The sequence below is a fragment of the Colletotrichum fioriniae genome (genome assembly GCF_027942845.1).
Source record: "Colletotrichum fioriniae strain IMI 355084 chromosome Unknown scaffold_9, whole genome shotgun sequence".
NCBI lineage: Eukaryota > Fungi > Ascomycota > Sordariomycetes > Glomerellales > Glomerellaceae > Colletotrichum > Colletotrichum fioriniae.
The window spans coordinates 1026520-1038408 of NW_027076845.1; the positions used below are offsets into that span (position 1 = coordinate 1026520).

An 11889-nucleotide genomic window follows, 5' to 3' on the forward strand; every position below is an offset into this window, starting at 1 on the left:
CCTTACTCCGTCCTCCTCCCACAAACCGGTCGGTCCCTCAAAGGCTCCAAACCCAACCACCAGTCCACCACCAACCAACCTACTCGAGACGGGGTACCTGGCGACCATCTCAACCTCTAACGCCCCATTTGGACATTCACAATTCTTCCGTTACCTCGCCTGTTTCCAAACCTAGAAGCCGTACCTGCTTTGCCGTCTTTGTTCTGCATTACCAGGGCCCGCCCGCTTGTTTCTCTAAGCGCTCGCCAGTCAGCGATCGACTTCGCCCTTCCAGATCACCAACGCGGCGCTTCCACGCACATCCAGTCCCCTCCATTGGCCGCCCACCCTGTCCCTCAATTTCAAATCTGCCTCGCCTGTCCTCAACCCGGTGCTGCTCTGCGTCTATCCAGACAGAATGGGACTGCTCCTGGCGTTTCATTGATATCGAAGTAGACTGTGGTATCCCAACCAACGCGGGCCAAGTCGACTTACACCACGCCGGCCGGGCCAACGTGCAGATCCAAGCCTCCCCAGCTTTACCCGTACCAACAGACGCGGCACAGCGAGACAAACATTCCATTAATTGAGACTTACACCCCGCGAACCTATTTGATTCGGGCTTCCGCCTTTTTTCTAGCTTCCCATCATGGATCCTACAACGACGCTCTTTACGTTCATGCTGTGAGTCGTTTTTATTGAATTCTTTGGAATCTCGCTTTCGTTTTCTTCTCCCGTTCGCTGGTCGAAACTTTGGCGTCGCTTTCGCTCCAAATCCAACAAGATCGATCGTCCTCTCGTTCGAACTCGCATAATTGTATGTCTGGCCAATAGCCTTGATCCCCTCGTCCCATCACGCCTTCTACATGACTCCTGCACAAATCCAAGTACGGCCGAGTGAAGCGCAAGGCCTGCGAAAGTTCGCTGCCTCTCCTCATTTAGTATTCACACACATCTCTTCGGTTTCCCCAAAGGGTCGGGGAAAGCATTCGGGGACCGGCGCCGAAGGTTGTTTGCTTCTGCTTAACCGTCTGCTTGGGCTGGTGTTTCGAACATTGTCGGATGGAAAAGTTTATATCGGGTTATGCTATGCCCTACCTCCCCGGCCCTGACCTGCGCCCGTTCCTCCCCTCACACCTTCTCGCCTGCCTTTACCAGCTTCTCAGCGGCAAACTTCCGAGAAGTCCGTCAAACACCTTGCAAAGCCAAAAAAAACGTCGCCGACGGTGATCGGCACCTCGTCCGCTCCTGGGAGGGGACAGGGGACCAGGTCTGATGCTCGGCGCAAGCCCAGTGGCTGGTGTCTTGGCTTTCTCATCATGCTTCACACCTTCTCACTTGCTCTTGATATATATTACTAGAAGCAGCCCTCTACTTCCTTTTGCTGACCATCACGACTATGTAGTCAGACTCATCCGACTGTAAGATCAGTACACTTAGTCGGCTCCTGGGATAACTTCACCAAACCATACACCATGGAACGAGATATTCGACGAGATCGCGGCCAATGGCGTGGGTGCCACACATTCAAGGACATTGTTCTGGACGACGACTTGGGTGCGAGGGACACGAAGCGCAACGGCGGCCTGAAGATGGGAAACACGTACTACTACTACGTAGGTTATTTGGCGAGGCTAGGTTGATCCGGGGCACTAACATGTCTTAGTATGAGATTGATGGAACGCAAGAGTCGCACAACCCGGCACTGCCTTCCACCACCAACTGCCCTTATCTCCCTGGACAGACTGTCAACACTCTGGATGTTCCTTACGAGGTCGCCGAAAGGAAGAGGAGCGCATCGCTGGGCTCACTCCGTCCTGGTGAACAGAAGACCATGAACCCCGAAGACAAGTTCATTACGCCGAGGCCGCCGCCACCAGTACCTGGCGGTCAAATTCGAAGACTGGGCTCCGCACCGGCCGCACAGCCTAGCAGATCCACGTCCCGTGCCGGCTCTACCTCCCCGCCGCCATCTTGGCGTCGCATGTTCAACAGGAAGCCGTCCACCAGCCGGCTGGCTGAGCGCGGCCGCCAACCCGATGATGAGGACCGCCCTCTTTCACCGTACTCTGGATCTTCTTCGGATGACAACAGAAGCGGTTCATCTGAGGGAAGCCGAACTCGCGATCTTTCCCCAGAGTCCCTGAGACGGTTCCTCTCCGACGAGAACCCCCTTCTCCAGCGCTTCTTCCAGCGCATACGGGCGTCCGCCTGTTGTCATCCCCGACGACATTGCCGAGGAGGGAGACGATGATGAGAACTTTGCCAATTCGGCCTACGAAGTCAACCCTTACACGACTAGCCTGTCACCACCGCCCTTCAAACGCTCTCACTCCGACAGCACCTTGCCGGTAGTGCATGCCCCGCGAGTTCTCACCCGCGAGAAGAAGTACTCGCCTCTCCCTCCCCTCCCCGTCAACAAGACGCTGAGAGACCTGGCGACGGCACCATCCGCCTCGCGCTTCTCCTTTTCGTCTGACTCCAGCGTCGCCTCCTCCATTGGCCCCATCTCCCCTGAGGACGACACACCACCCTTTTACGACTCCACCGAAGAGGATCGCTACTCTAACGAGAGCGATGCCAACTTAATTCAGCCCCTCTCTCTTCCCAGCACGAGAAAGCCATCTCTGGAGCAGAACTACAGTTTGCCCCGTGCTCCCGGTATCAAGGTCCACCCTGGCGTCCACACCATGGTTGCCGCCCCTACTGACAACGGCCTCGACGATTTGGTCAACGAGATGGGCTGGATGGTCGATGTCATCCGCGGCAAGGGCATTTAAACAGAAATTTATTACGCAGACCACACTACACAGTGACTCTGCACTACCGTCATATATGTTGATGGCTAAGCACACAATCAAAGCCACCTAGACGGATTACATATCAGGTTATACAAAAGGGCGGCATCGCATTAGCCTCCCCAATTGGGGCTCAGGGCTGGGCGGCTCGAATTCACAAAAAGGAATCGGATTTTGGACGGACGGGAGTATTGGACGAGATATACCCTTTCCTTCCCCTTCTACTACAGCTACTATCACTCATGGCTTTCATGCCAACGGCGCTTTGTGGAGTGGACATTTTGAGGAACTCTGGGGGCTATGGAACGGAAACTACACAAAGGAAAAAATGGGAAACGGGAAACGGCGCACATGTGGTACACATCACCAAGGTGTTTGGAGTATCTGGGTCGGATTTGTCGTGGCTGCATTTAGCAAGCTTCATTGATGGGAAACGGTTACTCATGCAAACTAGCGTTGCCAGTTTAGGAGGAACGAGAGATCGTGATAGATGGACTTGAATGAAACATCTGCAATGACTCAAGAAGCTTGAAACTGCCTTCCCCCCATATGCCAAGTGACGGAAGCCGTTTGTCAGTTCCCAACATCCCGGGTTACCGCCGGCTGTTAAATTGCGGCGTGGGGTCGGTCACTGGTAGATTTAGCCTCCCGGGAAGAGTAAGCAACCTTGGCTCTTTCCGGGGCTTTGGCTCCATAAGCTTCTTTTTTGCTGCTTGCGTGCCTTACGAAGACCATCTGTGCACCCGCGGTTGCGGTTTCAAAGGGTTCAGAGTGGTGGACGGTGGACGGTGGGGGAGCTATTGTGAGGCTCGGCCGAGGCCTCGTACGAGCTGGAAGGGGCACCATGGCGATTGGTCGAGAGGAGAGAGAGTGTGTGTCTGGATGTGAGTGTGTGTCTGGATATGAGTGTGTGGGTGCGTGGGCGAAGGTTGTTTGTTGTATCGGCAAGCTCAGGAGTTGAGCAAGTAAGCGGGAAAAGAAATGCTTAGCATGAGCAGTTAAGCCAGTGGGAGAAAAACTCCATTCTCAATGGGAGCCATCCAAAAGGGGAAATGTGTTCATCAACCATCAAAGAAGCTTAGCCATGCAGGTCATATCTTTTTTTTTCTTTCTTGGGATAAGGTACGGTAGGGGAGGAGGGGGGAGAGAAGAAGAGAGGGTGACGACGATGTGTAGTTGGTTGGGCGTTCCTTACCCTTCCCCCTCTTTTCCTTCTTTCTTTCCAGGACCTACACTACCTCTCTTATTGCTGTTCACGATGTTTTACTTTGGGACAGCGGCCGTACTTTGGGGCTGGGGGGTAAGGAACGCCTTCTTCATGTCTTCTTACTGGCTAGTTGAAAGTTGTGAGATACAGTATTGGTGGTTGATATTCCATTATTGATTGGATCCCACGATCTCAACCATGAATGTTGTCTTGGAGTTTTGTGTTTCTGTCGTCTCCGTCTTGGTTAATTTTTGGCTATAGCATGTCTACTCGTGCCCAGTGAGCGTCGTCATGGGCCCCTCTTCTTCCTCAGGTAGTATGATTATCACCGTGCCCAACTTGCCGTGATTTCCCCGATCACGTCGGGGGAAGAATGACGACATGTACTCAGATACGATGGTCCGTCCCCTCTCGTGTCTCTACGCGATGGTGTTCAACACGTGTGTGTCTTAAGGGACTTACTCTTAGGAAAGGAGGGAGGGAGAGAGGGGGGTTCGAAGGAGGAAGAAGCGGTTGAATTACGATCCCGTTCAACTCACGAGACCCCTCAAATGGACTCTCTCTCCGAGGTGTAGCGTACCTCCTCGTCCTCCTCCGCGAATTCTTCGCCAAGTGGTGTCAACGTCGGAACAGAAAAAGAGAGTTGGGATGGGAGATCGGTGAGATGCGAATATTTCAGCGATGTATAGTGTGGGTGTTCCTATATTTGCGATGCCATCCTCATTTAGCCTAGGAAGTATCCAGGTCTTCTCCCACACCAGCCAGGCACCTATCCAGGCACCAGGCACAAGGGGCTCCAAATCTTGAATGATAGATGGTAAGCGTTGTGTGGCCCGACTGCTCATTCTGCAAGCCCAATCGGCGAGCAGTGGGATTGTGTAAGAAAGTGAGGGTGAGGAGGGAAGGTTCAGATGAGGGGGGGAAGACTGGAGGGTCTTACTGAGGGCCACAGCACCATGACCATGGGACGACGATGTAGTAGTGAGCGCGAGACTTGGTGGTGTGTGTACACGTATGTACGATTAAGAGAAAGATGGAGAGAGGTACGTAAGGCCAGGTACGACTACGAGAAACGAATGAAAGCTTCGGACGGTGGGAGGGAGAGACGGGAATCCGATATCGAACCCGAAAGCTTCGGATGGGTTGTGTCTACGTGTGGTATGGTAGGTGAAGGGGTCGAATGGTTAAGGGGGGAAGTGTGAGGCATGCTTTGACGAGGCTCAATGTCGGATTGCGGCTTCGTGTCAACAGCCTTACTTCCTACAATGCTACTACTACTTCTACTTTGCTCCCGCGCGTAAACGGATGTATTAGTGAGGTGTGTCTACGTGTGGGAGTTACGTAGAGGGATTGTATGGGATGGCGTGGTGTAGAGAATGCAACCACGTAACCTCATCCCCCCCAATTCCCTACCCATATCCCACGCAGCGTTAATAATGTTTTCGATCATAGATTGAATTCAGAGCCTGGTTGTATCCAACGGCGTTACATTCCATCAAACCTCCACCTTCGACTACTTCCCTGCCCCTGACCTGACGTCTTCCTCCTGACCATGCGTTCCTACATGCCCGCATCCATCACGACTCATGCCCGGAACAAGAAAGTCGAGACCGTACCTCACATTAGACTTTTTTTTCTTCACTTACTACGCTGTACTGCGTAGCACATGCCTGTGCGTTAAATGTGGTCTGTCTACAGTCGTACGTAAAAACCCGCCCTGGTCTGATCCAAAAACCATCCCAACATTCTTTTCGGCGCGCGCGAGTGAAAAGATCTGGTACGAAGAAAAGTCAACCACTACACCCCCAACGTCCAAACAAATTCTTAAATAACGTTTTTCATGCCCTCCAGCCCAGCTGTACCACCGTATCACCTACTTAGCCAGCCAGCAACTCATTCTGCTTTCGGTCTGCTATCCCCCCCTTTCGTGCTTCATCATCCAGCTTCCGAGGACCCCTTGATACCATTGTATTGTGTCATTACGTACGTGGTGGAAGACAAAGAAGAAATCTCAAAGAGACTTTGTCGTCGACACAGAGAGCAAAGGTGGGTTACATGTGGCTCGGCGGTCCTTCGTCTCCCGGCCGAAAAGACTCACCCGGAGTACCGTGGAGTACCGGAATTCTATTTCGCTGGGCACTACGTAGCATGCTCTCAACCACTGAACTGGACCCTTTACCCTGATGTAGTCATCACATGTCCCATTGGTGATACTTATGAATAATACCAGACCGTGATGACCAGTGATGTAAAGAAACGAACAACACACACACACACACACACAAGGAGAGAGTGAAGCGTTGTTCAATTTTCTCAGAGCACTTCCGAGAACGTCAGGACATTCTTTCCCCGTACACAAAGGCTAATTGCCCTACGGGTATTATCACGATAGAAATACAGTATTCCTATCCCATCTCATACCAAGAGGTCATATATAACGCCGTACCCAATACAGCAACGGCCTGATAAACGCCCGTGAACATCGGGGACCTCGAAAGTCGAGCCCTGGCCCCATGTTTTGACTTTCCTCCTACCCTCCCTCTGAACTCCCTGTGTGTGTTTGTCTGTGTGTATGCCTTGTTTCGGCCCACTCTCTCCGATCTGATCGGTCGGAGCCTATATTTGCTCAGGGCGCAGGGACAACCCGTCCGATAAACATCCTCAAACGGCCGTGGCTTTTTCGTTCCCGTTAACGTTTTCTTTTTTTCTGCTCAACTACTCAGGCGGGCCTCCTGTAGAGTTTATCCTTACTCAGACAACAGTCGCAACCGAAGCGGCAGCGGGTTGTGGGGCAGACTCGGCGACGGCCAAGTTCGCTTCCTTGTCCTGGGTGGGTTGAACTTGGCCTGCTGGTGGTGGTTGCGGCGCTTGCGGCTGGGCTGGCGGCGGCTGCTGCATCTGCGGCTGCGGCTGTGTCTGCCCCGCCGACGGTAACGGTGAGGGCACCGTCGCGGCATCCGTCTTGGTTGTTGGCTGATCCACCACTCCCTCCCGAGCAGGCAGTGTCGTCTTGGCATCATTGGGTTCCTGCTTCTCGGTGCCTTCCCCGACGGCGCCGTTGGTTTTCTCTGCCTCTGCCTCTGGAACCTTGACCTCCTCCTTTTCCACCTCCTTCTTCTTTGGCTGTCTTGGCGGACCTCCCTTGAGGAACCGCTCCGGCACCCCGCGAGCGGCATATGTGCAGCTGCCGACCCATGCGCCGAGTAGGCTGCTCCACTTGTACTCGCCACGGCGGAGACGTTGAATTTCGCGGTACGCGTAGGCGTTGAAATAAGGTAAACCCGTCTCAGGGTCGCGGTAGCGAGCGGGATGGGCGGTAATGACGCATACCGGCCGAGGCGGTGGCTTCGCAAGGCGGTCCATCCTCCGTCCAAAGAGGATCTGGGTCTGGACTGTCTTGTCACGTACGCGCTCTTCGTCAAAGTTGCGGAGAATAAAGGCGTTGCGAGCGACCTCGCTCGGAGGAGGCTCCTCAGGCGCCGGTGCCTCTGCTGGTGCAGTCGCAGGCGGTGCGGGAGGAGAAGGATCGACCGCCGGTTGTGATGGTGGTTTAGGCGGAGCGATTGGTTGTGACGGCTGTAGTGGTGCTAGTGACGGCGGCGGTGGTCTTGCTGATGGTGGAGGGGGAGGAGCCGGCATGGATAGAGGAGACTTGTGCTGGCATGCATTCGGAGGCGCCAGAACGTTGGACTTTGGCTGTGTCGTGTGTTGAGCAAGGTGGATGCCACCCAAGGGAGGGGCGAGGACGGGCGCCGCGAGCACTGGAGCTGCCAACACCGAAGTCTTTGGAGGTGGTGGAATAGGAGGAGGAGCCATGGACATGGAGCCAATGGTCGGTGGTGGAGGCATTGATAGTGGTGCCATGATCCTGGATTTGTCTTCAGGTTTGGGCATGGCGAGTGACGATGATGGCGGTGGAGGAATGGGCGGGGGTGCCATCACACGGGGGCGATCTTCCGTCTTCACTTTCGGTGTAGAGTCTGCCGAGACGGGCGGGACGGGCGTCGATGGCGACGGCGCCTTTGGGGTATCGTTCTGCTGAGGTTGTTCGACATCCATTGACGTCGGAGGAGCTGGCGGAGCGTCGGGCTTTGCGTTCGATTGCCCCTCTGCTGTTGTCTCTGTTGTCGGTGCAGGCAGCGTCGGCTCAGGAGCATTCGACGCTGAGCCCTCGTCCTTGCCATCTTTCTGGTCCTTCTCTTTGCCCTTCGTCTTGTCCACTTTTTCCTTCTTCTCCCTCTTCTTCCGAACGGGCTTCTCCTCCTCGGCGACCCTGCCGACGTGCTTCAGATGATGCTCCCACTCACCAATGCCGCTCCAGTACGTCACCACAGGACCCTTGAGCGTTCGGTTGTTGAGAGCGGCGAGCTTTGCAAGCCGTTCTTCTTCTCGCGCTTTTTCGGCCACCTCCCATCTGTTCAACGACTTTGCGTTGCGCTTCTCCACGAGAGCCGCCTCAGCCAGCCGTTCCGCCTGCGTCATGGGCGGTTTCTTGGACGCCTCGAGCTTCTTTGCCTTTTTTTCCATAATGGCCACCTGTTTCAACCGCTTCGCCTCGCGTTCCTTCATCTGTTGATGCAGCTGCTCTTTGCTGAGCATCGTTGTCTGGCGGAGCGAGGCGCGAATAGGCATGTCAGCCGCCGAGGGCAGCCAGCTCGTCCGTTCCGACTTCTTTTTTGGTCGCGGCGCTGGTGCGGCCGTCTGTTCGATGCGGACCTTTTTTCTGAACTTGGCCGGGATAGCTTCTTGGGCTTTGCGTTTCCGCGACGCTAGCTTTTTCTCCCTGGCCTGCTTCTCGAGCTCCTTCTCGCCCTCTAGGTCGTCTCCCTGCTGCTGGTCATCCTCGTCGTCAGACGACGAGTCCATTTGCACGTCGGAACCAGCATCGTCGACATCGCTGAAGCCTTCGTCGTTGTCGTCTTCGGCGAAGAGTAGTTCGAGATCTGAATCGGGTTCTTCGTTGGCGAGCATCGATTTCATGCGGTTACCGGCGGTAGACCGCTTTTCTCGACCGGCCGCCAGCCATTCTACTGTCGTCGGAGTGGCGACTGTCGAGGTCTCGTTTTCGCTGTCGCTGCCGCTCGAGTCCGAAGACTCATCGCGCGATGAAGGTTTGGTGTCGTTTGCCGTCGTAGCCATTGCGTCGGTCGAATTGAAAGGGGTGGATTTGGGCCCTTAGCCCATCTCTGCCGCGCTGTGAGAGGTGCGGCGTATAAAGCCGGCGGCCTGTTTGAGTGAAATAGGTTGCGTGGGTAGAATTTCGACGTTGATGGTGGTAAAGTAGTGTCTGCGTGAGACGCGTCCAGAAGAAAAAAAAAATTGTAGATGTAGCGGCCGTGGCGGCACCTGTGACGTCTGACAATTCGAGGTCCCTAGGACCACCTCCTGGCAAAGTACCAATTACAAGCGAATCGGGAGTTAGCGGGCAGCGGGCAGCGACCAACGGCCCCAAGTCCCTCAGTGGGGCTTAGGGGGCGTTACCTCCGTGCGCCGTCACCCGATATCTTGAGGCGACTGGCTATTGCCACGGCTGCCTCAGGTGAACTGGCCAACATCACGTATGTCAGCTTATTATCGTAGATTAGACCCTGGTATGATGTTCTATGTTTCAAACTTGTTTGCATAGATTCCTATGGATTGTAATTGCTAATCTGTGGCCGGCATTGCCGGCTCCTATGTGTACTCCGTTCCGATGACCAAACGCCGCCTGCTAATTCATGTAATGCTCCCGCATCCCTTTCAACCCAAAAGTACAGGTAAATCTAGACCTATGCAAATTACATTTCCTCACTCCAGCTCTCGCTCGCTTTGGTCCATTCTTTGCACCATCCGAACCAGTACCTCTTGTTGCAGCGAGGATCCGAAGGGGGTGCCTTGGTTGGCGCTGACGTTGGGGTGGCCGTGGGAGCGGCCGTGATGGTGTGAGACGGGGTTGCGCCGGGGAACAAAGTCGTGCTCGTGGTCGACGTAGTCTTATCCTTGCAGCCAAACCATCCAGGTGTCTTACACGTAGTCGTCGTTGTTGTAGGCGTAGTTGAAGACGAAGTGGTCGTAGTCGTGGTCGTCTCGTCCTTACATCCGAACCAACCAGGGGTCTTACAAGTGGACGTGGTCGACGTGGAAGTAGTAGTGGTAACCGGCGTCGTCGTGGTCTCATCCAAGCAACCCCACCAGCCCGGCGTCTGACAGGTGGCTGTCCGAGTACGCGTCTTCGATGTTGTCGAGGACTTGGACGTAGTGGTCGATTCGGTCCCGTTGCTCTCATACATCTTCCAGTTGGCGCAGTCGCGACATTCGGGTGTAGACTTGCACTCTGGAACCGTGTCGTACTTCATGATGACATCGTGGATAACAGATCGGATCTTGTGGGTTCCAATGCCGACTCTCCATCCCTTGTCAGCCACAACGTCGTAAACGCACTCAAGTCCAGAATGGCAGGCCGATTCCATGGCATACCCAGCAAAGGAGCACGTCGCAGTAGCGCCATTACAGGTGCCAATATAGATGGGGTCTGCCGTGTGACCGAAATGGAAGGCGCCTGTATCTGTGCGAGCCTGGTGAAGCATCTGATCGTATCCTGGAGGAACAGGCAGCCCCAGCCTGCTAGCGGCAAGCGCCTCTGGCACGGCCTCAAAGGTCACGACGGGGATACCGTACGTCAGGCCCAGGAGGGAGCTGACGGCGCCCCCGAGCGAATGGCCCGACAGCCAGATGTTGGAGTCGGGGAACAGCTCGGTAACGTTTGAGTACAGTTCCTTGGCCGCGGTGTAGTATCGATGCTCATCTTTGAGCGCCTGCACGACGCAGGTATTGTTGCATGAGTAGGTAGATGTGGCGCAGTCGCACACTTGATGCCAGGTCCACTGCCCCTGCTGAGCACAACAGCAGCTGAAGAAGAGGTTGTCATTGACCTTGTCGTTGGTGGTCGTTCCCTCTCCGTCAAAGATTGCCGTAGAAGTTCCCTTGAGGCCAATAACAATAGTCGAGTTGGTCTCGTCTGCCCAGATATGCCCCCGGAGTCCGTCGCCTTCCCATCCGAAATCAGCGCTCCTGTTGTAGCCGCTGCCGACCTCTTCCCAGTCCGCCTTGCCCTCCTCTTCAATATATGCGTTTGCAGCCATGATGGCAAGGCTGATGACCGTGGCCTTGTCCGTGACGTTGGGGCCAGGGACCTCGTCGGTAGTCCAGTCGGATGGCGACATGATGTTGACATAGCCGCGCTGACGAGCTTCGGTGACCATGGGATCGACGACAGATGGCCGGCGATCGACCATGCGCTCGATCTTGAGAGGTGTGCTCTGGGCCTTGAGAGGCATCACCCTTTCCCTCTTATAGCCATCCTCCTCCGCCAGCCAGACCAGGTTATCGGCGCCGTCGGAATGGCGGACATCCTTGCGTCGGTGCAGCTGAGGATGCCGATATGTTCCATGGTGGAAAATGTGTCGTAATGTAAAGACGTGTTCGCCCGAGTTGGGTTGTGCGGTGCTGGGTGGAAGCAGCGGTCCTGGTTGAAGGACGGCCTCGTCGTTGTTTGGCACTTCCCCAACGGAAGCTAGAGTCGGTGATACCGCGAGGAACGATAAGAGCAGCTGTGCCGTAACCCTGCCAGCAGAGCTACACTGGCCTCCACGCCCTATTTTGAGTCTCATGGTTGTCTCAAGACGCAAGAAAAAAGTCGCATTCAGGAATAATGTTTGACGAAGAGTAGGGAGCGAAAGTTTCGAGGATTTGGGTCTCGCGGAAGGCGACGCGTGGAGGTAGATGAGTACAGGAGGATCAATGATGCCGACGTTGAGATGCGCAGACAACGTGCCCCAAGTTATGACAGCATCAGGTGGACGACGCTGGCGCTGTTTACGTTGCCTCCGACTCGCGGAGGGTGCACAGATCAGGCCCGATAACCCA

General features: G+C 55.0%; 3 protein-coding genes across 3 annotated transcripts; 1 reads left to right on the forward strand and 2 right to left on the reverse strand.

Moving 5' to 3' along the window:
* Positions 1-1454: 1454 nt before the first annotated feature.
* Positions 1455-2759, forward strand: N0V96_007746 (uncharacterized protein; the record flags this gene model as incomplete). Its single annotated transcript, XM_065758121.1, has 3 exons — positions 1455-1595; positions 1646-2043; positions 2162-2759. 3 exons carry the CDS (start codon positions 1455-1457, stop codon positions 2757-2759), a joined length of 1137 nt encoding a protein of 378 aa, XP_065613263.1.
* A 3976-nt stretch (positions 2760-6735) lies between these two features.
* On the reverse strand, positions 6736-9123 carry N0V96_007747 (uncharacterized protein; the record flags this gene model as incomplete). The annotated part of the gene is made up of 1 exon (XM_053199207.1): positions 6736-9123. One exon carries the CDS (start codon positions 9121-9123, stop codon positions 6736-6738), a length of 2388 nt encoding a protein of 795 aa, XP_053043356.1.
* A 638-nt stretch (positions 9124-9761) lies between these two features.
* Positions 9762-11633, reverse strand: ATG15 (putative lipase atg15; the record flags this gene model as incomplete). Its single annotated transcript, XM_065758122.1, has 1 exon — positions 9762-11633. The coding sequence occupies one exon, from the start codon at positions 11631-11633 to the stop codon at positions 9762-9764; it is 1872 nt and encodes a 623-aa protein (XP_065613264.1).
* Positions 11634-11889: the final 256 nt, after the last annotated feature.